This window comes from Drosophila navojoa, chromosome 5 (assembly GCF_054131105.1).
Source record: "Drosophila navojoa isolate 15081-1374.11 chromosome 5, UAZ_NAV_1.0, whole genome shotgun sequence".
NCBI lineage: Eukaryota > Metazoa > Arthropoda > Insecta > Diptera > Drosophilidae > Drosophila > Drosophila navojoa.
This window is the reverse complement of record NC_142893.1, coordinates 13,143,322-13,168,679: the sequence shown is the minus strand read 5'-3', so window position 1 is coordinate 13,168,679 and position 25,358 is coordinate 13,143,322. Positions and strand designations below refer to the sequence as shown.

At 39.4% G+C, this 25,358-nt stretch overlaps 7 protein-coding genes and 1 non-coding gene across 12 annotated transcripts in view; 5 read left to right on the top strand and 3 right to left on the bottom strand.

Moving 5' to 3' along the window:
• Positions 1–10,737, top strand: part of phyl (phyllopod) — a 28,891-nt gene extending 18,154 nt beyond the window's left edge. For all 3 annotated transcript variants that reach the window (XM_089260865.1, XM_018106955.3, XM_089260864.1), the window contains exon 4: positions 10,679–10,737. The gene's annotated coding sequence lies outside the window, so the exon portion shown is untranslated. The remainder of the gene's footprint in view (positions 1–10,678) is intronic.
• On the top strand, positions 8,797–8,868 carry TRNAQ-CUG (transfer RNA glutamine (anticodon CUG)). Its single transcript has one exon. It is a non-coding gene; the product is annotated as a tRNA-Gln (tRNA).
• Positions 10,679–14,740, top strand: mrj (DnaJ heat shock protein family (Hsp40) member B6 mrj). 2 transcript variants are annotated; one of them, XM_018106411.3, is made up of 6 exons: positions 10,679–10,888; positions 11,147–11,256; positions 11,387–11,638; positions 12,602–12,808; positions 12,870–13,200; positions 13,269–14,740. In XM_018106411.3, the coding sequence occupies exons 1-6, from the start codon at positions 10,824–10,826 to the stop codon at positions 13,372–13,374; spliced, it is 1,071 nt and encodes a 356-aa protein (XP_017961900.1). In that variant the 5' UTR covers positions 10,679–10,823; the 3' UTR covers positions 13,375–14,740. The 2 variants fall into 2 exon arrangements, with proteins under 2 accessions (XP_017961900.1, XP_089116992.1); XM_089260866.1 differs by lacking the exon at positions 11,387–11,638.
• Positions 14,741–14,890: 150 nt separating this feature from the next.
• On the top strand, positions 14,891–18,613 carry Shark (SH2 ankyrin repeat kinase). Its single transcript, XM_018106408.3, has 6 exons — positions 14,891–15,103; positions 15,198–15,274; positions 15,512–15,928; positions 15,984–16,520; positions 16,583–17,768; positions 17,841–18,613. The coding sequence occupies exons 1-6, from the start codon at positions 15,019–15,021 to the stop codon at positions 18,332–18,334; spliced, it is 2,796 nt and encodes a 931-aa protein (XP_017961897.1). The 5' UTR covers positions 14,891–15,018; the 3' UTR covers positions 18,335–18,613.
• A 434-nt stretch (positions 18,614–19,047) lies between these two features.
• Positions 19,048–21,341, bottom strand: Lipt1 (Lipoyltransferase 1). The gene is made up of 3 exons (XM_018105169.3): positions 20,720–21,341; positions 19,497–19,958; positions 19,048–19,426 (listed from the first exon to the last, which is right to left on the bottom strand). Exons 1-3 carry the CDS (start codon positions 21,320–21,322, stop codon positions 19,256–19,258), a joined length of 1,236 nt encoding a protein of 411 aa, XP_017960658.1. The 5' UTR covers positions 21,323–21,341; the 3' UTR covers positions 19,048–19,255.
• A 498-nt stretch (positions 21,342–21,839) lies between these two features.
• LOC115561849 (uncharacterized) lies at positions 21,840–22,073 on the bottom strand. Its single transcript, XM_030382062.2, has one exon. The coding sequence runs from the start codon at positions 22,071–22,073 to the stop codon at positions 21,888–21,890; it is 186 nt and encodes a 61-aa protein (XP_030237922.1). The 3' UTR covers positions 21,840–21,887.
• Positions 22,074–22,507: 434 nt separating this feature from the next.
• LOC108654102 (uncharacterized) lies at positions 22,508–23,028 on the bottom strand. Of its 2 annotated transcripts, none has more exons than XM_018105172.3 (2): positions 22,897–23,028; positions 22,508–22,802 (listed from the first exon to the last, which is right to left on the bottom strand). In XM_018105172.3, the coding sequence occupies exons 1-2, from the start codon at positions 23,026–23,028 to the stop codon at positions 22,692–22,694; spliced, it is 243 nt and encodes an 80-aa protein (XP_017960661.1). In that variant the 3' UTR covers positions 22,508–22,691. The 2 variants fall into 2 exon arrangements, with proteins under 2 accessions (XP_017960661.1, XP_017960663.1); XM_018105174.3 differs by having other exon boundaries at positions 22,927–23,028.
• Positions 23,029–23,254: 226 nt separating this feature from the next.
• On the top strand, positions 23,255–25,009 carry caly (ubiquitin carboxyl-terminal hydrolase calypso). Its single transcript, XM_018105167.3, has 2 exons — positions 23,255–23,434; positions 23,484–25,009. The coding sequence occupies exons 1-2, from the start codon at positions 23,290–23,292 to the stop codon at positions 24,722–24,724; spliced, it is 1,386 nt and encodes a 461-aa protein (XP_017960656.1). The 5' UTR covers positions 23,255–23,289; the 3' UTR covers positions 24,725–25,009.
• Positions 25,010–25,358: the final 349 nt, after the last annotated feature.

The following is a 25,358-nucleotide window of genomic DNA, read 5'->3' as shown; positions in this document are numbered from 1 at the left end:
TGATGGATAAAGAATACAATGACAATGATCATCGTAATGATGATGGATAGAGAATACAATGACAATGATCATTTTGTTGCAGAAAATCTGTGATAAATACTAAAAATTACTGAAGGTTCAGAAGAGTTATATATTGATAATGACAGTGCTAATGTCTATTTACAATTTACAATTACAATTTAAAACTATTATAAATTTAATAATGCAAATAGTTATGATAATGATAGTGTAAATTAAATAAAATAAATTTGTAAATTAGTTAATAATTCAAATATTAATAATTTTTATTATAAATTTAGTAAAGTTTACAAAATAATTGATTGATGCTAATAATTAGATTGGTAAAAAAATATCAAATGATCATTATATTAAACAGAATAATGATAGTTATTGACTGAACATAAGAATAATAATAATGGCAATGAAATAATAATAAAATTAAAAAGAAAATAAACATATGGATTATAGAAAGGATTATAAAAATGATATCATTAAAATCCTGACTGATATAAGTGAGAATCATTTGAATAAAATATCAATCTAAGCAATCATTTACGATTAATGATGTATTTGAAATGGACACTCTTCCGTTAGCTGGTAGAGTTATCTAGATCTCAAAGCATAGACAAGAGTTAACTCTAATTTACATAACCGAAGAGAAGGCGGTGGTCTAATCTAGTTAAGCAAATAAATAAAACCTCCACTGGAAATCTGTTAAAACCACGAAGAAAACATTCACAAAAATCATGTTGCGATGATTTATAGTGTTTTGGGCTTTGGGTTCAGCTATCTCACGGCTATTATAAGGCAGCCGTGCTGGAGAGCTTTTTACTGCATTGTGTGTGGTTATCCACACACAACACTTGTTCTTTGGTCCCTCTTGCCGCAGACAGTGATATCCGATTACCAGAGACTATATACACAGCTCGATCACTTCTTTGGAGTCGTCTGTCAGCGTCGTTGTTTTCATGGATCCCAAAGAGTTTCTTTTTCATTGTGGTCTGTGTCTAATTGGGAAATTATGTTGCTACCAGGTATCTAGATTGAAATGAGTTGATACTTAACCCCATGGCCAGAGTACGTGCTACAAATTGTGCAACACGATGTAATGGGCCTGCTGTGAACCCTTCAACAGAGTCCAACTAGACTTTCGCCACCAAAAAAATATTACAGCAACAAAAATCAGCTAACTGCCTTTGATTTATGCAGTGGCATGCATAAAGTTTATGTTGCACATGAACAATTTGTCTAGCCGAGAGCCAGAGTTATATATGTATGTATATATACATAATTTGAGGTTAGATTAGCGAGCCTTGCGGTTTGTTGTCCAGCTTTGCGCTTTAATAACTTCATTGTCAATGCAACGAACGGGTGCACAGAGGCAGCTGCGACTGCCACAGCGATGGCAACTGCCACGGCAACGGCAACGGCAGCCACCACAACAGGCCAAACATGTGTGCAGGCCAGGAGCTGTGAAATGGCAAGACTACAAATATACCCTGTAAAGAGAAAAGTTGTGACATGTGTAAATAAAATACAAAATTAGTTTAGAAATTAATTTTATTAATTTTTTTAAATTTATTTTTATAATTTATAATAATATAATATATAATTTATAATTTATTATTATATATTATGTACTAATATATATTTAGTTAATCTAGTACGCAATTGTTAAAATAATGTAATTATTTTTAAATTATTTTTCAAATTAATTAAATTTTAAATTAAGAGAAAAATCTTTCTATTATCTATTTATTTTAATAAAAATATGTTTTCTACCTTAGAATATTGTTAAAATAAATTTATTAAATAAAATATAAACAAATTGACTCAAGAATAAGAAATTAAAAATTCTATTACTAAATGATAGATTTAATATGATAAAAAAAGAGTTAAAAATTATCAATCTTGTAATATTAATACTGTGCAACTAATATACCTTATAGCTACAGGGTATATACAGTCCAACGCAATTCAAACAGTGCCTGACCAACTTTTATAGACCATTTTCCAACACTCAAGCAATATACCCTATAAAAATTGTATTATACAGGGTATTACCAACAAAATGTGAATGTAACAAACAAAAGTAATAAAAAAAAAACACCAACAATGAGTGCAACAGCGCCTGACTTCTTTTCTAAACGCTCATTGTGCATGCTCAGCCTGCGGCCGGATTGGACCTGATCTAGATGCGGATACGGCAAATGGCAAGAGCAAGAGCAAGAGCCAGAGTAATAGAAAGAGCAGCAGCGGCGGCAGCATTAGCGACGACTCCGACTGAACACAGATGCCACCAACAGTGGCATCCACACGGTAGTCGCTAGCGATGATATCGTGATCGTGAGCGATTTATGAAGAGGCAGGCCAAACAGCGCCAAGGAGGAGAGCTGAAGGAGAAGGAGACGAGCGGAATTGGTACCGAGGGGCGATTTCACAAATCAGAAACGCAATAAAAAAATGTCTTCATTGAGATCATCATCCGTTCGACTGTCCGTCCGTCCGACTGGCTGCTCGGCTGATCTTTAGCTACAGGTTTTTATGATCGCATTACTTGGCTCGGCGATTGATGGTGGGTAGTTTTTATGTGACCGACAGATCGGGCTACAAAGCTGACTTTGCCATATTTAGTACTTGGCTTATTTTTCTCTCATATGTTTTTTTTTTTTTTAGTATTTATGGGTGCATGACTCGATGGCGGCGTCATCATTACACCCGCACAAGCCTTGATTAGATTAGATCAGAGTCGCGACAAGAAAAGTTCAACTGAATGAGAGGAAGCACTTCAACTTCAATCAGCTTCACAATTACTTATCAAGCTCAATCCTCTCAACAGCTTTCAACTAAAAGCAAATTTCTAAAATTAATTATTGGGTAATTTCCTTAGTGGATTGATCGTGGCATTAGTCAAGCAAGGGCTGGAATACTCACACTTGATGTAGGAGAGTTTACACAGAGAAGTAAGACAGAGAGAGAGAGAGAGAGATGGAAGCTTTTACTTGCAGCAGCTTTAGGACCCGCATTATTGTGTCTAATTGAATACGATTCGAGCAGCTCTCTGTGAGGCATTGCCCTTAATCAAGGCGTGTCAGTTTTGAAAGCTTTTTTATTTCAAATCCGTGTAATGCCAATTGACATTACTGCATGACCGCAGCATAATACGGACCCAACCCACAACAGAACGTTTACAAGCAACAAGAGTGCAATAGTTGTGCATGCTCAACTAGAAAATACTCTCTAAACTTGGATTAACAGCTGTAAACTGTATATTAAATCTTAGATAGACATATACATATGAATATATCATTTGTTATCTATGTAAGCATATATTCAGGAATATAGACTAAGGTTCAATGACAATGATCTATTGTAACAAAAATTTAATATATTTTCAACGAATATTATTTTCTTGCTTACGTTAGAGCATTACACCCTTCCTTAGAATTTATTAATGGGCATAAAAACCACATAAAATTTACATAGACATAAAATTTCGAAATTTTACATTGAATTGATTTAATTTATGCGCCGCAATGAACTCAACTGAACCGGCCGAATGCTGTTGATTAGCCACAGTGCAACCGCCTCCCGCACAGCTGCCTTGCCACGCCTCCCGCTGCGGCTGTTAGATATTTGGGTATTATTACAAAAGTTTCAAACCGAAAACGAAAATGTGTCGAATCAATTGCTCGATGAATCAGCGTTTGTTGTAAGTTTTATCAATATGAGCAACAACAAGGGGAGCGAGAAGAAGCAGAAGAGAAATAAAGAAATTTGTTATCCATTTGTCTATGGCATATCAAAAAACAAAAATAGATGGATAGTTTCCCACGCCCACGTCTCTATTTCTAGGTCTACTCTCGATTGTATTGTGCGCTAGTAATACTATTATTATTATTGCTGTTGTTGTTATTATTATTATTATTACAGTTTCATGGCATTGCATTGTTTGTCAGCTTCTGCTTCTTCTTCCCCGCCCTGGCCCCACTGATTGTGCAATTTGGCTCGTTTCCACTTTTGCCAGCCTTTGTGTTTTGTGTGTTGCTTCCCATTTTTTACGTTTTTCATTTTCATTTCAATTTTCCCTTTCTTATCTTTCGCTCTCAATTGTGGGCCATCAGCCACGCCCCCCTTCCACGGGTGCAATTTGCCTGCACTGTGTGGCATTAATTTTTGGCTGCTCTCTTTTCTAATTGCTGCCACTTACCGTTGTTCCAATTCCGCTCATTCCACCTCTTGCTGCTGATGGTGAGGCTCTAGTTTTTGTTTCTGAATGGCGCTCGAGCGATTTTGTTGATTACCCTGCAAGCATCAAATTTAACGGGTATACCTATATGTATATTTTTATCTATGCTGAGAGATCTCTTAGAATACTTCTTGCTTACATTTACTGCGTATCTGTTAGTCGAGCACGCTCTTGCCTAACGCTCGCTGCTCGTCTTAGTTAAGTATTTTGTGTGTGTGTGTGTATAATTTATATTTTTAGCTTTTTATAAATTTTCATTTTTCCGCAACACTAAAAATAAACACAACACACACACACATACAGACATACTCGCAAACTCACACGCCTACAGTTTGTTGTGTAAAATTTATAAACTTTGCAAATTTTGCACATATTTTTCACTGAGCAAATATCATCACCACCTGCTGTGAGGCACAGTGGCACAGTGGAGCAAAGCTCATAAATTAAGTAATTTATAATAATATATATAATAAGTAATGAAACAAGCAAGCAGTTTTTTGTAAATGTAAAAATGTAACAGTAAATTTGATATATTTTTTTAATTCAATTATTTGTAAAAGTTTCGTATATTTTACAATTTTTTATAAGCTGACTTAAAATATATTTAAGAGCTTCAAATTCATGTAATAAATATATGTAGCTATATATTATTTACCTAAAACTAATTTTTTAAACGAATTTTAATTTTATATTTTATATAATACAAAAATTATTTTTTATATAGTGCATATCATATTTATATTTATATTTATATTAATAAAAAGATATAATGCTGTATTAAATAATTCGCTATTATATGTAGCTTCTCCTATGTAAATACAATTTTCTCATAGTCTTTCGTTTGCATATATTACGCACCACTGTGCGCCGGCGTCAACGACTCACCGAGCGGTTGCTGCTCTCCGCTTGCCTTCCTCTTAATCTCTCGCCCCTTCATCGACAATCGTAGCTCGCGCTGCGAGTGCTAAAATTAAATTTATTCAAATTTGTTGCCTTAACATTTGGTTGCGCTCTGCCGCTTTAATGCCTCTCAAAGCAAGCGGTTCACATAAACTTGGGCAATCAAATTACAAAAAAAAAAAAAAAACACACACACACACATTTACCCATACTTACATATGTATGCATTTCTTGAAATGAATTTATAATCGATAAATATTGATTCCCAAAACAGTAAAAAGACAAAGCTATGACACGTTAGTAAGCTATTGAAGCTTAGAGCAAATTTCCGCCGAATTCTATGAATCACAGTTGATATCGCTGCAAAAGTCGGGGTAAACCAATAAAAAAAACAACAAAAACAAAAACAATCTGATCTCCAGGCGTCATGAAGCTTTTGTGATGACATGCGCAGGCAGCTGCTGATAAGCATGTTACACACACACACACTCATGCTTGATAGTGTGATAAAACACTGCAAATTTTGAAAGAATTCGCGTAATAGCTTCCGGTTCAGCAGCAACAAAAATAAAAACAACGGCAGTGCGTCGACTGCTCTCTCTCTCTCTCTCTCTTTACGCGCTCGAGTCATCTCACCCGCTCTATCTCTCTCGGTTTTTTTTTCGAAACATATGGCAACGTCGCACCGCACCATTGCTGGCTGCTTTTAGTTCTAAACGATTCATTGCCGCGTACGTGCGCGTTTTTTAGACGCAGCTTTGATTCTATTCATTTCGATTTGTAATTTGTTGTTGTGTCTTTAGTGTTTGTTTGCCCACTTTGATTCGATATTTACTTATAATAATGTTTGTGCAACCATCAACAACCATAACTATCAAAACGACGACACGACCACAACAGCGAGGATTGCAACAAACGTTTTCGCTAGCTAATGCATAAGTGTGAGTTGTGTTCTTAGTAATTCCAATGCCCCCCTCTCTGGCTCACACTCGCGCTCTCTTTGTCTTTCTGCTTCTTTGTGAGTATGCGTCTCAGCTGTTGCTGTGTTCCTGTTGCTTGCGTGACTCTTTTTCTTAGGCGCCCCTTTCAAATGCCTAACTACAGTGAATATTTCTAATAAGGCATAGTTTAACTTGGCCAGTGAATTTCCTTTAATCATTGTATTATTAACTAAATTGTGTAATTGTTTTATATATATTATTAAGAGATTGCAAATTATATGCAATTTAAACAAATTGTATATGAACACTTATGTGCAATTGAAATTCTTTATGTTTACTATATCGTGATTTTACCGTACACAGTCTGAGTGTAAATGCGCAACGTTTTCTTATCGCCCGTTTTGCTTTACGTCGTACGGCCTATCAGTTTTCTATAAGTGTGTGTGTGTGCGTGTGTATGTGTGCGTGCTTGTTTGTATTGATATTGCATTTGCACAAGAAGTAGGTTATGGCAAAATGAGCAACAACAACAACAACAGCATTATGAAGAAGAGCGAGGAGAAGTAGTAGAAGAAAATCAATCAGTAAAGTGGCTCAGCACGCAGTGCATGTAATTAACACGCAACCAACTGTTGTTGTCTGCTGCTCTTTCTAACTGTTAACATTTTGTGTCGTGTCGTGTGTGTATTGATATAATGCCTATTGAGGGTTGGTGTAAAAATATGTAAAGATAAGAGAAGATGGAAATATGAAGATCAGCAAAGTTTTCGAGCGACTCTCGCCATGTCTTCCATATCGATGCAGCGACACAATTAAGCTATAATTGGGTGCGTACGAGCAATAGCAACTCTATGTAAACAAACATGTTGCAGCGATTCCCCCCCGAATGGAAAGTGTGAATTCAAAAGAGACAATCAAACAACCCTCGCTCCCCCTCTCTCTTTCTCTCTGTCTGCCTGCCTGTCTGCACTCTCTCTTTGTGCGTCTATGCGTTATTTATCGATTGAATCTGTGCTGTTGCTGATGGCGTTGGTGATGTAATTTGCATAAGCAACAAATACAACTACAACTACATCAGCCGACCGCAGCCTCTGAGCAGCTGGCAGACCGCAGACTACATAATTTTTGGAGCGAATTTCAGGTTTGATGCCCACCATAGCGTAGGCAGCGCAAGCGCACTGAATATATGTATGTATGTTCTTCAAATACCCTAACTAATTATCAAAGTCCTTGCAGCTATGAAATGTCATATGCTAATATTAAAGAAATAGAAGATATGCAAATTAATAAAAATAATTAACGAATATGTTATAAGGTTCTTCTTCTATATATTCGATATGTGTGGTAGGTTTCTTGAAAGAGTATAGACAATTAATTAGTTTGATTAAGGCAACTCTTTGAATTTGCCGGCTAAGCGGACAAAATCAACAAAATAATAAACAATGAAAATGCCTTAAGCCGTGTTGGCTTGTTCTATACAAATAAAATTAAAGCAAGTGGCGATTGATGAGTTTAGTCGAAACGATTTGTCCGATTTGAGTCAGCAGCGGCCGCTGTGAAATCGAAATCCAACTCATCAGCAGCGGCAGCGGCAGACGTCAGCGTTGCCTCAGCCGCTGCCTCACCTGCTCTGCCATCTCCTGTTATGCTCCACCCACCCGCCGACAGACGAGACGACTCGACTCGAGTCGAGTGTGTCATGTGGCTGGTCTGGTCTGGCCTGGCTAAACATACAGCCGAGAGAGTCGCCGACGTCGTCGTCGTCATCGTCATTTGCTGCTTTTAGACAATGCTACAAGTTCCTACACCTACGACCTAGAATTTGCCGAATATGTCAACAGGTATATAGAGGCAGCCAGTATATATGTACATACAATAAATTATTATATATAGATTGTACGTCAAACGCTACTCTCTATGCCGATATACATATATTTTATATATACATACATATATATTCAGATATATGTTTATATAAACATCGATATGTTTTAGCAATTGAGAAATTCACGTATTGCAACCAATTTTAGTTTCTTGGTTTATTTTATATGAAAGGTTAGGGCGTGGCACTCGATGACCTTGAACAACATTTACATACCATAAGTATAAAAATCAATATTAATATAAATACTTAAATTTTACTGTAGGTTTAATTCGTTTGCTTAGCCATTTGGAAACAATAGAACTTACGCACTATAATAATTTTTTCTATTTTTAAAAATAATTCTTTAGGTTGATTATCTTTATTATTGACAATCTTTATTAGATGAAACACAATTCTACTATAAGTCTATAAACTCTTTGTTTTCGCCACAGCTCACTAAAATTGCCTGTAGTTAGTGAGCTTAATTGAAAGTTATTTAACATTTGGAGCACTTCTTTACATAAAGCCTTCTAACGTGTATATATTGCATAATGAGATTATCTGTGTTTTTATAAGCTAGTTTTCTTTTGTGTTGTATCAAAAGCTAGTTTCAGCTTCATTACGTTTGACCCGTTCTTCATTGTCTAACGTGGTTCGCTTTTGAACCTACGACCTCTGGTTGCCTTTAAATGCGGCGCTCTTTGGCCGTCGCCGGTCGAAAGCTGCCGCCCAGCTGTCGAAAATGATGCTCTTTCGTTCCAGTTGGGGTGGGCTCAATCACAACATGCGCAGTGCGTTGTTCTTTGGCTGATATGGGCCAAGTTTGGCAAGCCGGCCAAGTTGGTTCCATGGTGTAATGGTTAGCACTCTGGACTCTGAATCCAGCGATCCGAGTTCAAATCTCGGTGGAACCTGGCTTTATTGAAAGTCACTTTCTTTTTTAATTTTAAAATTAAGTACATATGTATATCGATAAAAATATATATATGTATATATTTACATAAAAAAATTGTATTGGCAAAGAACAATTATTTATGAATGATTCAAAGTTTATTCTTTGATAAGCGTATTTAATATTGTGCAATTACAATTGTAATTTACATGGAACCTAGATTGAATATGGAATGGAAATAATTATAAACAGATAAAAGGCTGCATATATTCACAGTTAACAAGAAAAATAATTATTATGTATTTAGCACAAATATTTTCCACATAAAGTTGTTATTATTGCAAAGTATTTAAATACATATAATGTATAATTAAAATAGTCATTGATACACGAATTGTGGAAATTAAAATATTTTCTAATTAATGAATATCAAAATTTTATATAATTTTAATTTATAATTTTATCTTATGTGATAAGTCAGGTGCTCTTAAATAAAAATAGATAGAGATAGAGTACATATATTTATTTATATGTGAATGTACATCTGTGTATATTTATATGTGCATGTCATTTAGATTTTAGTTAGGCAAATGCGTAGAATTTATTAAATTCAATAAATTTTATAGCCACGCACACGCAGCTAAAACCGTAGCCATAAATTAGAACGAATAAGTTGAGCAAAAATAAATGCCAACTAAATTACTTAAGAGCAAAGCAAACACGCACATACATACACGCACACACACATACAGAGAGAGAACTCCGCTAAGCAACCCACACAAATGCTGCCAAAAAGCTTGGCCCAGTCAATAACAGCAACAACTCGAGTCAAGTGTCGGTCAGTCACATAATGTTTGTCATTTAGCTTGGGGGCAGCCAATTTGTAGCGCACTTTCATTGGTAACATGTGGCAACGCCAGCCACAACAACAATTGACACAGATTAGCAGCAACAGCGGCAGCAGCGGTAAAGCTAGCTGCATTGGCGTTGTAATTTTTATTAGATAAAAGCAAAAGAGAAAAAAATTGTGTCAAGGGGCTGCCTGACAACCAACAGTAGTAGTTGTAGCAACAGCAACAGCAACAACGACGACAATACAAATTAAATAAAATTAGCGTCTATTTTGCACGAAAATGTGTGAGAAAACAATTGGGGGAGATGGAGGATGGTCGCTATAAGCCAAACGCGAGCAGAGCAAAGCCATAGGCAAAGCCTAGCGAAAAAAATGTGCACACGAGTCTAGCGACCGCGACGAAGGCAGCGCAGTCGCCGCGCCGCACCGCGCACACTGACATTGCCGGCTGAACGCCCTACACATGCGCGCTGCTGTTGCTTTTGCTATCTTCGTCTCTCTCTCCTTCTTGCCTCTGGCGCTCTCCTGCTTGAGAGCTTGGCGTATTTGTGCATGTGTGTGTGTGGGCGCATAATGAGAATGAGGTTTTCGTACGACATTGAACTCGAAATGTGGGACTGAAGAATAACGAGTAAAACAAAAATATGGAAACAAGAAAACGAAATTAAAGCAAATATCGTGTTGGCTTTGCTTTACCACTATGTATGTACGTTTAGTTGTTGCTGGAGTTTTTTCATATCGTTTTTATTCTTTTCTTTCGGATTTTTGTTTGTGCTAGGTGGCAGCCCTTTCGGCAGTAGGCATTGCCTTGTTTTTCAATAGTAATAACACAAGCAGTAAAAAACCAAAAAAGTAATAAACAAGTTTATTTTGCCAAATGCTGCCTGTTTAACGGTATATTGAGTGCATTATATTACTCAATTTTCCTCTGCACCCTTCATACTAATTTTATGCATATTATTTTGTTTTGTTTTTACAGTTGCGCTCAAGAAGTTACTGGAATAAGGAGCAACTGTATTGCAATTGAATTGAGCAACAGCAGCAAATTAATTGTTGATCAACAAAGATAGGCGTGCACGTACTCAGACACTTAAACACATTCACACACACATACATCAATCAATATGGTGGACTATTACCAAATATTGGATGTTGCACGCACTGCCACTGACGGTGAAGTGAAAAAAGCGTGAGTATTGGAAATAGCCTGGAAGGGAGAGGATGTAGCGCTCTCTCTGTTAAGCTGTACTTGAGTCAGCTTTGATCTCTTTGACATTGAGTGCAAGACGAATGACACGCTCACAGTGGAATGCATTCTGGAATGTCATCAGTTCTAGTCAAAGAGCTCTAACTTAAGAGAGCGCAACATTACATGCTCTGCCTCTGTTTTGATTAATGCATTGTTTAAATTTGTTTTCGCTCTAATTAATTTCTCCATCATTTGCAGCTATCGAAAATTGGCACTCAAATGGCATCCAGACAAGAATCCGGACAATTTGGAAGAGGCAAACAAACGTTTTCGCGAGCTCTCCGAGGCGTACGAAGTCTTATCGGATGGTAAGTTAACCACTAGCACAGTGTTGCCCATAAGTTATATTCCCGATTCGAAGTGTTATAGCAGAGCTGTAGGGCCACATTTGAATCAATTGGTTATCCTCATTGTTGTTGTTGTTGTCGATGTATTTAGCCCGTAAGCGACGTATCTACGATGCTCGGTCGACGCTGCACAAAGCGTCAGCAGCGAGCAGCAACAGCAGCAGCAGCTATTCCCGTTATCGCAGCGGCACCGGTGCATCCTCGACGAGTGGTCGCAACTACGACTACGACCATTATTATCCCAGCTATGGCAGCGGGTCAGCCGGCAGTAGGCGTGGCAATCGCTATCAGGCATTCACCTTCCGCAACTTGTTCGAGGGCACGCCGTTTCACAAACTGTTTGGTAAAAAGATTGAAAAAAGAGTGCAAGCGCATGTTTTATTTTTGGTTATTTTTGCTTTATTTTGTGGCTATGCCATTGTTGTGTTGCTTTAACTGTTTTCGTTTTCACTTTTTACGTACCCAACTAGCAGTGTTTACAAGAAGTGTAAATAATTTGCTATGAGGCAAAATGCAGAAATAGCCTTCAAAGATTTATGTCAATACTTAGTATTGAATATAAATACTATTAGTCGATAGCTTTTTACTCCAGGAGTTAGTTTTTGTTCAAATTGAGTATCGATAACTATCGATGGACCGAGCTGAATTTAAAAATGTTAGGAACAAACTTTTTTAAAGATAACCTGAATACCATGAATTTACTATTTAAAATGGAATGTAAATACATATTTGATATTTTATAGACAATACCAATCTATCTAGATGAATAAACATGTCAGTCAATTTACTTTTGGAACATCATTCGCAAGATGTGACTGTTTAATTGTTATTATTTCAAACAATGGGTTGTAATTGCTGGTTACAAGGTATTTCCTAGTCGGTCACTGCTCCGATCAGCACACAATTTGTTTTTGCCTATTTGCTAAACTGACGAACAGCCTTGAAGCGCACGAATTTACGTTTTTTCTTCGACTTTTCGTTACGTTTTTCGTATATTTTGTTTTGTTTTTGTTTTTTGCAAATGCGCGCAAACTACAAACTACAGCCAAGAAAACGACATGCAAACCAACATCATCATCATTATCATTGCCGTCATTCGAATCAGCATCTTCATTAGCATTAGCATCGGCCTCAGCATCAGCATCAGCATTGAGCGCAGCTAGTTCATCAAATGCAATTGTTTAGGCCTTGTCTAATGCCCCGCCCGCGTGATTCTTTCTACTAAAACAAAATTCAAGAAAAGAGAAAAGAAATTCGAAATATACTGAAAGAGAATCTGATTAACCCATTGCGCTTCCATTTACAGAGAAGAAACGCCGCATTTACGATGAGTACGGCAAGGATGGATTAGGGGACCGGGCACAGAGCCGTTCGCATGCTCGTCATCATTATAATACACACGACTTTGATGACTTTGACATCATGGGCGGCTTTCCATTCGTGTTCCGACCACCCGAGGAGGTCTTCCGAGAGTTCTTCGGCGTCAATTCGCCCTTTGCCGACTTCTTTAGAGGTAAGCGGAAATAAATACGATTATGTATCCAGTATATATAGGCCTATCCACTCTATTTCAGTTGCGGATGGCAATGGCTACTCGCAGTCCAATGGCGCCACTAGCAGCAGTCGACGTCATGGCGGACACGGCGGCCACAGCAGCCTTAATGGCGGCGGCGGTGGTGCAGCTCGCCATCATCACCATCACCAGCATAAGATGGCGAGTCCGTTCGGTGCGCCCATGCTCAACTATTCAATGATGGACTTCTTCATGCCAACCGGCGGCTTCACCTCCTTCTCTGCCAGCAACAGTGTTGCCACCGGCGGCGGCGGTCTCCACAGCAACGGAGCGGTCAAACGCACCTCCACCTCAACGGTATTTGTCAATGGCAAAAAGCTGATGACCAAACGGTAAGATGTTTGATTAGATATTGATATATACGATATATACATACATGTTCTTCGTTTTCCACTTGCAGCGTCGTCGAAAATGGCAAGGAAACTGTCTTTTCATATGAGAACGATGTCCTTAAATCAAAGACTGTGAATGGAGTATCCCAAAAGCTCTCTTCAATAGCGAATTAATTAAACAATTTATTAAAAAAAAAAAAATGGGCAACAAATACACACTCACACACTGATAACAAATTATTTAACATAAACAACAATAGCAAAAGAGAAAGGAGAAGCATTCAAGCTGGATTCAATATGAAGGAGTTTAGCATTGGCGCGAACCTAACAACAAACAAGATAAAAACAATAACAAACAAAAAGTCATAAGTTTAAAACAAAAAGCAAACAACACGAACATAAATGATTCGTAGGAGAGAAGTGGATAGAGGAAAGAGAACAATATAATGAGCGCTTTCTTAATGCTTCGTTGAAAAAAACAAAAATAGATTTAAAGAAATTGTTCTACATTAGAATTTAGTTATGTTTTAATGAAACCGTTTGATTTGAAGAATGAAGCAACAGCAACGACAAGCAACAACACCGATAGCAGCAGCGGCAGAAGCAACAACTAGCAACAACAAAGGGCCAGCAACATCAAGAAGAGCAACAACAACTACTGTGTAATGGCAATTTATTTAAATTACTAGTAGGGCTTTTATTTTAAAGAAAAGTTTTGCGAGCAATTTTTAATCGAAATTCTAAACAATATTTGCAATGAATATACAAGCAAAATTTATATTGTCAAACAAAAAGTTTAGAACGAAAAAACGAAAATAATGTGCCCCAGCAGCAAAAGCAAGCAAAATAAAACAATTGAAATGCTAAAAGAGAGGAGAGAACGCTTACAAACTATTTTAGTTGTTAGGTTTTATTTTTTTAGTTTTGGGCGGATTCAGTTGGATGGATGCTGTGTTATCTGTTTAATATGTAGCTATAAACTACCGTTAGTCAATTAAGTTGCCACAATACTTACAACAACATCAACTATCAGCAGCAACAGCAAAATGACCAATAAATGCGTTTGCGTTGCATTTTTGTACATTATACAATAATAACAAATCCATAAAATAAATCTAAAAAAGTATATACATACATATATATTCATAGTTATAATATTAAATTAATGCAAACAAACAAAAAATAAGAAGAGAATGATAAAAAAAAATGCAAAACAAAACAAATCATACATTTCTGACATTGAATGTTTATATTTAATAATTATTTAAACTTTTCTTTCATAGTCTATAGTCGTTTTTTAAATGCTTAAGCTTAAGTTACTCTCACATAACCTAAAATGAGAACAAAACAATTTATAAATATATAAACAACGTATTGAACAGAATGAGACACAAAAACAAACAAAACTCAAAAAAACTAATCATAATCGCACACAATTTAATAATATGTTTTTAGTAGATCGTTCTCAGATAAAACAAATATAAATTGGAAAAAAGCAAACAAAAAAATACAAATATAAAAACAAATGCGATACGTGAAACTTGAAATGTGTTTTTATTTTAATTAAAATTGGTTTGAATTCAGAGAACTGCGCGCAATCACTGGCGCTATAAGTTGTTGGCGTTGCCACCTGTTAGCGTTCTGCATCAATTATTGGATCGATTGCTGCCAGCTGGCGATCGCGATAACCTGTTGCTTTGCCGATTGTTTTGTTAAGTGCAACACTGCACCATTGCAGAATTGCTGATTATTATTATTTTTTTATTAAGTTTATTTTTATAATTTGAACAGTAGTACAAAACATTGCATGGACTTTAAATGGCAGCATACCCTCGTGATGATCAAATGAAATGGTACCACGGCCGCTTAACACGCGAGGCCGCCGACGATTTATTAAAACAAGGTGCGTAGTAGGAAAAAAGACATGCCTATGTGTATGTAGAAGACTCGCCCTATTGTAAGAAAATTCAATTTGTTTATTTTAATAATTGTCACAGGTTACGAGGATGGCACATTTCTGGTGCGGGAGAGTAGCACGGCAGCTGGCGATTTTGTATTGAGTCTGCTCTATCAGGTAAATGACGCACGATAACAGTTAAGCTAATATAGGTAGCGCGACTAACAGATACCCTATATGCAAGTCCCTTGCTACTATATGACATATATGACATTAATCTAAAATGTATTTTGTTGCATTAAAAAGCTCATATTATTACGTAAAGATTAGTCAACATAACCACTAGTCTATGTACAGGGTATGACAGCAGGTTGTTTTTATGCATGTGAATAATTTATTACACATTTTTTGCAGGGCGAGGTCTGTCACTATCAAATCCGACGTCACGGCGAAGATGCCTTCTTCTCTATCGATGACAAGGGACAAACGAAGATATTGCATGGATTGGAGACTTTGGTAAAATACTATCAGCAGGAGCCAAACGGATTGATTACGAAACTAGCACAACCACTCATTGGTGATCCACCGCCACCTAATACTCGAAGCCAGGGCGTGACAAATCTGCTGCACCGTGCCACCAGCAAGAATGAGAGCAAGGTGGTCATTGAACTACTGAAGTGCGGTAATCGCAACTTCGATGCAAAGAACAAGGATGGCCAGACGGCGCTGCATCTGGCTGCTATCAATTGCAATGAGGGCATACTGAAGTTGCTACTGGATGCGGGCGTCCAAGTGAATAGCTCAGATTCGTTCGGCTGGCAGCCTTTACATGTAAGTATGGCATTATAATCCCAATACGCCACTAAACTATTGTCTACTCTTGCAGTATGCCTGTCGCAAGAAGGATGCCAGCTTCATACGCACCTTGATAGCCGCAAACGCGAACGTGCAGTGCCGTAACATTGAGAATGGCCATGTGCCGCTGCATGAGGCTGCCAAGTATGGCAATCTAGAAGCGGTGCAGGAGCTGCTGGCCGCACATGCTCCACTGCTGCCACGGACCAGCGCTGGCGAGTTTCCCTTCGATCTGGCCAAGGAGGCGGAACAGACGGTAGTCGAGCAATATCTGCTTAACTACAAGCTGCCGCCAGCTAACACGAGTCGCGATCTGTGGTATCATGGCACCTTGAAGCGCGACGAGGCAGTGGCCATACTCAAGAACTATGCCCAACAGCATGCGCGAGATAAGCAGGCTGCCACAGATCAGCCGCTGGACACCTCCGGCTATTTTCTGGTGCGTTACTCTGAATCACCGGCAGCATCGGGCTATGTCTTAACGCTGCTCGGCGATCAGGTGGTCAAAAACTTTCTCATCTCACAAGCGGATCTCTATCAGAACGGTAACAAGCTGACCTCGAACGGAGTAAGCAATTCGATTTACTCTTTAAATATAATTAATTAATGAATTCTCCATTTGTTCGGCAGTCAAAATATATGTACATAGATGATGGCCCCTATTGGCCTAGCTTGGAGCACTTAGTGGCGCATTATATGCGCTTCTCTTACGGCCTGCCCGTGAGCCTAAAGCATCCTGTGCCACCGCAGCCCAAGCCGGAGCTGCCATCGTTTGCCACCATACCACGTCCCACACACAAGTTACGTGAAAATCCACCAATCAGTCCCCTTCCTAGCAGCTCCAATAAGCATCCACCTGCCTTGACCATGACAAAAAAGAAGCAGAAAGAGAACAGCAACTCCATGTTTAATACGCTGCGCATCGTAAGCCCCAAGAAGAGTCTCTTCGACATGAACAGTCTGCGCAAGAGCAAAACGAAGAACAAGCGCAGCGATTCGGAGAGCAGCGTCAGCCTGGTGGCAGCAGCCGAGGAACTCCAGGCGGCAGCACCAATGCTAAAGAATCTCTCCTTCTCAACGGATTTCAGCAATTTCAATGTGGATGCGGGTGATGTGTACAATGTGCCGCGGAACAATACGCCCATCGATCTGCCACCCATTGCCAACAAGACTGAGGACGAGGTGGACTACTACACCAAAAGCGATGTGGCCATTGAGAGGGAACGTCCCGCTGCACTAACATCCAATGGCTATTTGCCTACTACAGATGTACACATGCTGCTGGACCAGGAGGTCAAGCAATTGGATGGCAAACATATGTTACGCTTGGACTCTATAATATCCACTGGCTCCACGGAGAGTGAAATGGCCAGCTATCTGCAGCGAAAGTGCAGCGGAGCCGGTGCTGGAACAATTGGATTAAGCAGCGCGGAGCTGGAGGCAGCAAAGCAACGGTTCTTTATAAACCGCGACCAACTGGAGCTAGAGAGCGAGATCGGTGCCGGCGAATTCGGTTCCGTCTACAAGGGTTGGCTGCGACAAGCGAATGGCCATCGTTTGGAGGTGGCAATCAAGACACTGCGCGACGAGGAGCAGCAGACAATCAACAAGCAGGAGTTTCTGCGCGAAGCATCTGTGATGATGCGACTGGCGCACAAGTGCATTGTGCGTCTCATTGGCATCTCGAAGGGCGACATGCTGATGATGGTGCAAGAACTGGCACCACTGGGCTCCATGCTGCAGTACATTCTGGATCACAGTACCGAGGTCAAGGTCAACTACGAGCTCAAGCTGTGGGCCTGGCAAATAGCCTGCGGTAAGTGTGCTCTATTCTGCCTTCCTCTTTTTTCTTATTTCGTATGATTGATTCTATTCTCTATTCTTCTAGGCATGCATTATCTGGAGACGCAGCATTTTGTGCACCGTGATTTGGCCGCCAGGAACATATTGCTGACCTCCAGACAGCAGGCCAAGATCAGCGACTTTGGCATGTCGCGCTCCTTGAGTGCGGGCAGCGATGAATATCATTTCACTCAAGGGGGACGCTGGCCAATCCGCTGGTATGCGCCGGAGAGCTTCAACAATGGCATTTTCTCGCATGCGAGCGATGTTTGGTCCTTTGGCGTCACATTGTGGGAGATGTTTGCCTTGGGCGCACCGCCCTATGGCGACATATCCAATGTGGATGCCATCAAGCTGGTGGACAGCGGACAGCGCTTGCCACAGCCAAAAATCTGTCCGGCGTACATCTATGCGGTAATGCAAAGCTGCTGGAACTATCACCCCAGAGAGCGGCCCACCTTCGCCTATCTAAAGGAGTTCTTCAGTCGTGATCCCGAGTATCAGAATCTTCCAGAGCTGGTCCAATCGGTGCACATCTAGACATCTGCTTTACTCTATATATAATTTCCTTCAAACTGTGCAATTGCTTTTACACCTACTACATGTATTCGTCTATCTAACGTATTATTTTACTTTTCTGCTCGCTTCCGATATACTTCGAGCAGGCTCCATATACATACATGCATCTGAATAACTACTTGTACCATATATACAATTATACATATATGTATATTTTTAAATGTATTTTACATATTTGTAAACAATTTGTGTCAAATAGCGAACAAGTGCCTTACATTATATTATAACAATTATCCATTATGCAAATGATTTTTATACATAAATAAGTCTTTTATTTGATTTCGGTTCTTAGCAGCGTCTTCTTGCACAACAGTCCCTTTACATTCCCTAATTTAACAGCAATCTGTAAAGCAACTGCTAAATAATTCGTTGCATACCCCTTTACACGTTTCAATTTAACAGCAATCTGTAAAGTAAACATTCTGTAAAGCCGGCTGAAAATATGCAATAAATTGTTTTAAATTTGTTTCATATAACAATACATTTATTACAAATCATTCAATACAAAATATATATGTATATATTATATACCTTAAAAGGTACAGAAATGAAGCCTATTAAGCTCATCATGTAGATAAAGCAACATTGTAAATTGATTGGATATTGAATATTCGTTCATTTACTTCTTCAATAATATTAGTTGACGGCCCGACATAATTGTCGATTTCTTCAAATACATTTCATTTAGAGCATTTATTGCAAATTGATATAAAATGTGTTGTGTTATTTGTAGAAGTTGTTAATGTACTTACGTGCTATGTTAGTTCAGGTATTTAGATCAGTTATAGATCATAATATGTTTATAAAGCAAAGTTGCAACTATATAATAATAAAAAGGCCAAAAACAAAGGCGTCAAATGTATAGGATTAGCAGATCAAATATCAAATCGAGCCGTTCATCGCCTGCTGCACATTCGAGGTGGAGACCAACTTGAGGGCGTCCATGATGCCGTTCAGGTTCTTCTCGTTGTATGCCTGGCCCTGCAGCGGAGTAACCACCGGGACCAGCTGTTCGCTTTGCGGCAGCTGAAGAGAGATTTTAGTCATCAGACCCTGCAGGAGAAGGAGAACAATGGCATTAGAAACTTGGAGCGTATTGAAGCAATTGCAGATAATGTCTTACAGCTTCCACTTCGACATTCAGCTTGAGCTTCATGCCACTCTCATTGCCCTTCAGCTCGAGCTCCTTTTCGACAGTAAATTTCGGCGTCTTGCCAATGACCCAATCCCAGGAGCTAAAATTGGCACGCAGCTCGTTGATGCCGGGGAACCATTTCTCCGTGGGATTGATCAGCTGAAAGCCACGCTGGTTCATTGTCTGCGTGCTGCCGCCATCCTCCAGGGCCGTTGCTGCGGTCCGCAAATACTCATAGCCCACGGCCGAAAGCAGCTGCTGCACATTCACGTTCCGATTCACATCGGCCAGATTGCGTATGGGCGATGGCACCGATGCCGTGGCGCGGCTAATATAATTGGCCTTCTCCTTAACCAGCGACTCGCTCAGATGCAACTTGTTGGCCGTGGCCAAAATGGTGCAATGATGATAGGCATTGGGACGACCCAATTTCGCAGCCGTGCCCGAAATCTTAAATATAATAAAAAATAATTTTAATGACTGCAAATTAATTTCGGAAAGATAAGCCTCAAAATGAGTAAAACTGATAGTAAAATTAAAAAACGTTGGCTAGTATAGATTGAATTTGATAGATTGTTGCTATAGCAACTATAATTAATATATGTATATATATAATATGTGATATAAAATATATATATAAAGTCTATGAAGTTTGTCAATCATACAAAAACGAACTCACTTATACATATATACATATAAATATGGAATATGGGGCGACTCTGTCTACAAAGGTAGTCTAAAGAACTCAAGCTTATCCTCTTTGAGATAAATTCAAATATAATGTTGAATCGCAAAATAGTAGTAAGTTTTAAATGATTATAATAAAAAATAATATATAAAATAAATTCTTGTCTTCGTAGAAAAGACAAACCCAAGCACAGTTACATAAATGAAAAGAAAGAAAGAATTCGATATATGTATGTAGTATATGTGTATATGAATTTGGCTACGACTGTCCATACGAAAACGGAGCATATATATGTACATATATTTGACTTTCCGCAGCAAGGGTAAAGAAGAGCGCAAAAATGCTGAACTTTTCATTTTGTATGGAAAATTTGCGAAATATTTTCGTTATCTTCGCTGTGATCGAGCTGAAAGCTATTCTAAGCCGGTTTGAACTGCGGGCCAGGCCTGGCCAGATGTTTATGTTTGTTTGTCAATTGAGCTGATAACAGTGTGAGCTGCGTAGATTTGGCCACATGTCTAACCTTTTTGTTGGCGATAACAATATCGTCGCGATCGTTGATCTCCGCCTTGATGGCCCACTCGCGGAACAGCGAACGCGTCACAATATTCAGATTGTACTTGCGATCGTAGCGCTCGCGGGGCGTAAAGAACGTGCAGTTGAGATTGCCCGGATCATGGTAGACGGCGCCGCCGCCGCTGTTGCGACGCGCGAGCGTAATGCCACGTTCCATTAGCTTGGACACATTCGCCTCGGTGAAGGGATTCTGATGGCGGCCAATGACGACGCATGGCTGATTGGCCCACAGCAGCAAGACATGATGATGGCTAAAGTCAAAGTTCCTATAGAGCCAATCCTCGAGAGCTAGATTCGTGTAGATGTCATTCGATTGGGAGATGAAAACAGATTTCTTGATATCAGCGTCAGCCACAGCAGCGACCCTTTTGCTTGTCGACGACGATGTTTTTGTTGTAGTCGCTGCTGTTGTGGTTGTTGTCGTAGTAGTAGATGTAGTAGATGCAGTTGTATTGTTATCTGAGGCGAGCCGCGTGATTTCGGTTGACGTTGCGCCCAGGCGCTGCAGCAAGCGCAGCTGGCTCGAATTACGACGCAGTAATATGCTCATTTTAAATATGTAATTTAACAATCAGCCACAAAACGGGAACAGCTGTTCCTTTTCTTCTCTTTTCTGTGCTTGTCTTTTTTTTTAATATTTTTATTGCACAACTCGATGCAGCGCTGTGTTATTGTTGTAGCCGTCGCTCTTTTTACAAGGAAGCTTATGGGCTCTGTTGCTATGTCGCTCTCACTCGCTCTTGCTCTCTGTCTCTTTTGCAATCAGACAACGGCAATGCACTTGCTTACTTTGCGTTCGCTGTTACAAAAACAAGGTCACAGTCAGTCATTAATTGATATGTTGCTATTGTATTTTTAGTCACTTTTTTAACTGACGTTGTTCTGCTTCTTCTTTTTGTTAGGTTAAATTGAATTTTAAAGTCTATATGTTGTCTATGGCTAGGTGTGTGCGTATTAATTATTATCTGTAGCGTTTCTATTTTAGCTTATTTTTTCTTTGTTGCTTTTTTTGTCGCTCAGCACGCTGTTTTTTCGTATTCCTTCTTTTGGTTTATTGCTCTTTATTATATGTGTATATATTTTTTCTTGTTTTTGGCCGTTTGTTGGTTTGGACTTTAGATCGCGCTGGTTAGGACCTGGGTATCTGCTGCCACAGAGCTAGCGGAGATGAGGTATTCGTGCAGGGCGGGCGTCTGGTGAAGCCACTTCCAGGTTTGATGCAATCCGCAGACACGCTTACGAAGACCCAAACAGTCCTTGTTGTTGCACCAGTTTACTTGCATACTACGCTTTACACCCATCCAAGAATGAACGGTCTAAACAGTCAACAGGAATTTTGGCCAGCCGCTGGCCAATCAATGAGCATACACTTCTGCTACGCAATAAGCCCAACAATATACAAAAGTTATAGCAAATCGGTGGATACCGCCTTGAAAATTGAAAAAATTTTCCACTCGAATGTTTGTACTATGCGGGGGATGGAGCGAACGAACGCGGTGTAATACAAAACAAACACTGACACACAGACTGTTCAGGCAACGGTAAATGTTGTACGCAGCAATCACGTCTGATTCTCATTGGCGCAAGATAAGCACTGACAAACCTATTGGAATGGCAATTTCGAGCACAAGGCACAACAGCTGCCAAGCTAACAGATATGCTCCTCACTTAACAGTAAGCTTTTCACAATGGTATTGTAACATTATACAATTTAAATATCAATACTAACGTTGAATTTGGAAACACATTTGAAAATTCTTGTAATTTAATTAACTTTACCAAAATTTATACAAAACATATGATGGCTAGGTTTGCTTGTGAATGTCAAAACAGCTGTCAAGCATACAAGCAATACATTACGATGTGTTTACAAGGTTTTACTATTACAATTTATTTTAAGCAGTGTTTGGAGAGCCATTTCAGTTGGGTATTCCGCCATTGTTGATGTACTCTGCCTCCAAGGGATCGATCGGCTTGCGAGCGAAGCGCGCAGGCAGTTCCCAATCCTCAATTGCTGGTCCTCCAGAAGTCTGTTGGATTTTTAATAAAAAAAATTAGGAACAAGTCTAGAATTCTATGCATATTTTGCATCGCCTTATGTAGTTAATGAGCTACAAGGTTAACCTTTTTGGCTCCGGAATCCTTTGAACTTGCCTGTTGACTTGCCGCTGGTTTGTTTGTCAAAGCTAAACCTCCCTTCCGAAATTGGATGAGAGGCACACGTTTTGTCAGATTGACTATATTTAAACGCACCATTTTTAAATTACAATTATTTAAAATCGGTTTTGTTTAATAGACAGTAATATGCCGAGCGAGAGTTACGTCAAAACAGCTGACTGTAAATCCTAAAGCAAAGTTGCCACACGTTTTTATAATAGAGTCATTCACACGGAGCGATAACAAGCGAACGAAACATTGCCACTCACAGGTCTGCAGCGCAGAAAAACAAATTTTTGTTTGTAATTTGATAATTGTAGAAAAAGTTGTCTGAAAATTATCTTCAAGCTGGCCAGCGCAATGAACGTCGCAGCCGGCGGCACCAGCGCAACTGCAGGAAGCGCCTCAAACAACAATGCCTTGCCCATGGCTCAGCTAGCCGATGGGTGGTTAGAGCTAGAATCAGATCCGGGTCTCTTTACGCTGCTCTTAGAAGATTTTGGCTGTAAGTAAATGCAATTGAAAGGCTCAGTTACTATACATAATTATTGCAGGTCACGACGTACAAGTCGAAGAGGTGTATGACTTACAGAAGCCCATAGAAAGTCCATACGGCTTCATTTTTCTTTTTCGCTGGATCGAAGAGCGTCGCGCACGTCGAAAAATTGTCGAGACAACGGCCGAGATATTTGTTAAGGATGAGGAAGCCATCTCAAGCATCTTCTTTGCCCAGCAGGTGGTGCCCAATAGCTGTGCTACCCATGCTTTGCTCTCTGTGCTGCTTAACTGCAACGAAAACAATCTGCAATTGGGCGAAACGTTGAGTCGCCTCAAGGCGCACACTAAGGGCATGAGCCCGGAGAACAAGGGTTTGGCCATTGGCAATACACCAGAATTGGCTTGCGCCCACAACTCGCATGCCATGCCCCAAGCGCGTCGTCGTCTGGAACGTACAGGTGCTGGTGTAGCCAGTTGTCGATTTACAGGGGAGGCATTTCATTTTGTTAGCTTTGTGCCCATCAATGGGCAGCTGTTCGAGCTGGATGGACTGAAGCCTTATCCAATGAATCATGGCTGCTGGGAGGACCATGAAGATTGGACAGACAAGTTCCGTCGGGTAATGGCTGACCGTTTGGGTATTGCGACTGGTGAGCAGGATATTCGCTTTAATCTGATGGCCGTAGTGCCCGATCGTCGCATCGCCATCACCCATAAGCTAAAGATGTTACGCACCAATCAAGCCATCGTGTCGGGCACACTGCAGAAGCTGCTCAAAGCGGATGAGCAGGGCGACGATCAGCAGCGTCCGGATACGCCCAACACGCTGCTAGAGCCGAGTGCCTTTACAGCACGCGACCTGCAATCCCTGCTCAAGAACCTTGATACGGAAATCGCGATCAATGAGCAGCATTTAGCTGATGAGAATGATCGGCGGCAAATGTTCAAAGTGGACGCTAGTCGTCGCACCCACAACTATGACAAATTCATCTGTACATTTCTTTCCATGCTGGCACACCAAGGCGTGCTCGGCGAGCTAGTCAGTCAGCATTTGCTGCCCACCAAGAAGATAAGTGGACAGAGCGCTGCGAATCGACTCAGCAAACAGAGCAGTGCCGCCACAGCTAATACGACAAACAGCGCTGCGAATACCACAGCAGGAAAATCCCAGCCGCAACAACAGCAGCAACAGCAACAACAGCAGCCACAATCGCAAGCGGCGAAGAATGGAAAGTCACCTGGGAAGACACCAGGTCGTAGACGAAAGGGGCGAAACAAGTGCAGAAAGCGCAAGTGATTCGCATTAGGATAAACTAATCTAATCTAAACTATATATATATATGTTATATATAAATTTGATATATTCACTAAAAATTGTCTAAACTAAAACTTTTATATATTTAGTGAAGTCTCTCATGGTTCCATAAAAACTCTTCCACCAGGAAGATGTCCTAGTTGTGAAGTAATGCATATTACTTCTAATGCAGCTGTCAAATTTGTATCCACTTATCACTATTTAATTTGTTTCACTAGAATTGTATTAGTAAGTTGATAAATAAAATCTCAACTTTTTTCGACTCAATTCAATTGTTTTCTTTTCTTCAGTCGTAATAAGTAATTAAATACATGTCCAATAATAATATGTTTATCAAAATTTAAAAACATATCCTTCAAAAGCTGTCTTTGAAAGATGTCACTATATAAAACTATACACCTAATTTATTTAATTACCTAAATTTGGTTATTATTTACATTTAAATTTCCGATAGCTGTATTTTTGGTTTCCGATTTATTTGATCTTTTTTTTTTAATAATAAAAAAACATTTGTTGTTCATGTATTTCAATGTATCAAGTACGAAAATGTACGAGTGTGTGTATGTGTGACATATGTGTATGTATATATATATTTCTATATATCTATATGGTAATT

What these genes read in the sequence shown, in the direction of transcription:
- Lipt1 (XM_018105169.3), bottom strand. Translation starts at nt 21,322, where the DNA reads ATGAGCATATTACTGCGTCGTAATTCGAGCCAGCTGCGCTTGCTGCAG. An exon ending in TTGTTATCGCCAACAAAAAG is followed by an intron (nt 19,959 to 20,719) that starts GTTAGACATGTG and finishes ATTATATTTAAG; the next exon opens with ATTTCGGGCACGGCTGCGAA. An exon ending in TGAATGTCGAAGTGGAAGCT is followed by an intron (nt 19,427 to 19,496) that starts GTAAGACATTAT and finishes CTTCTCCTGCAG; the next exon opens with GGTCTGATGACTAAAATCTC.
- LOC108654102 (XM_018105172.3), bottom strand. Translation starts at nt 23,028, where the DNA reads ATGGTGCGTTTAAATATAGTCAATCTGACAAAACGTGTGCCTCTCATC. An exon ending in AGGATTCCGGAGCCAAAAAG is followed by an intron (nt 22,803 to 22,896) that starts GTTAACCTTGTA and finishes AAAATCCAACAG; the next exon opens with ACTTCTGGAGGACCAGCAAT.
- Shark (XM_018106408.3), top strand. Translation starts at nt 15,019, where the DNA reads ATGGCAGCATACCCTCGTGATGATCAAATGAAATGGTACCACGGCCGC. An exon ending in CGACGATTTATTAAAACAAG is followed by an intron (nt 15,104 to 15,197) that starts GTGCGTAGTAGG and finishes TAATTGTCACAG; the next exon opens with GTTACGAGGATGGCACATTT. An exon ending in TATTGAGTCTGCTCTATCAG is followed by an intron (nt 15,275 to 15,511) that starts GTAAATGACGCA and finishes CATTTTTTGCAG; the next exon opens with GGCGAGGTCTGTCACTATCA.
- LOC115561849 (XM_030382062.2), bottom strand. Translation starts at nt 22,073, where the DNA reads ATGGGTGTAAAGCGTAGTATGCAAGTAAACTGGTGCAACAACAAGGAC.
- caly (XM_018105167.3), top strand. Translation starts at nt 23,290, where the DNA reads ATGAACGTCGCAGCCGGCGGCACCAGCGCAACTGCAGGAAGCGCCTCA. An exon ending in GCTCTTAGAAGATTTTGGCT is followed by an intron (nt 23,435 to 23,483) that starts GTAAGTAAATGC and finishes TAATTATTGCAG; the next exon opens with GTCACGACGTACAAGTCGAA.
- mrj (XM_018106411.3), top strand. Translation starts at nt 10,824, where the DNA reads ATGGTGGACTATTACCAAATATTGGATGTTGCACGCACTGCCACTGAC. An exon ending in GTACGAAGTCTTATCGGATG is followed by an intron (nt 11,257 to 11,386) that starts GTAAGTTAACCA and finishes CGATGTATTTAG; the next exon opens with CCCGTAAGCGACGTATCTAC. An exon ending in GCCGTTTCACAAACTGTTTG is followed by an intron (nt 11,639 to 12,601) that starts GTAAAAAGATTG and finishes TTCCATTTACAG; the next exon opens with AGAAGAAACGCCGCATTTAC.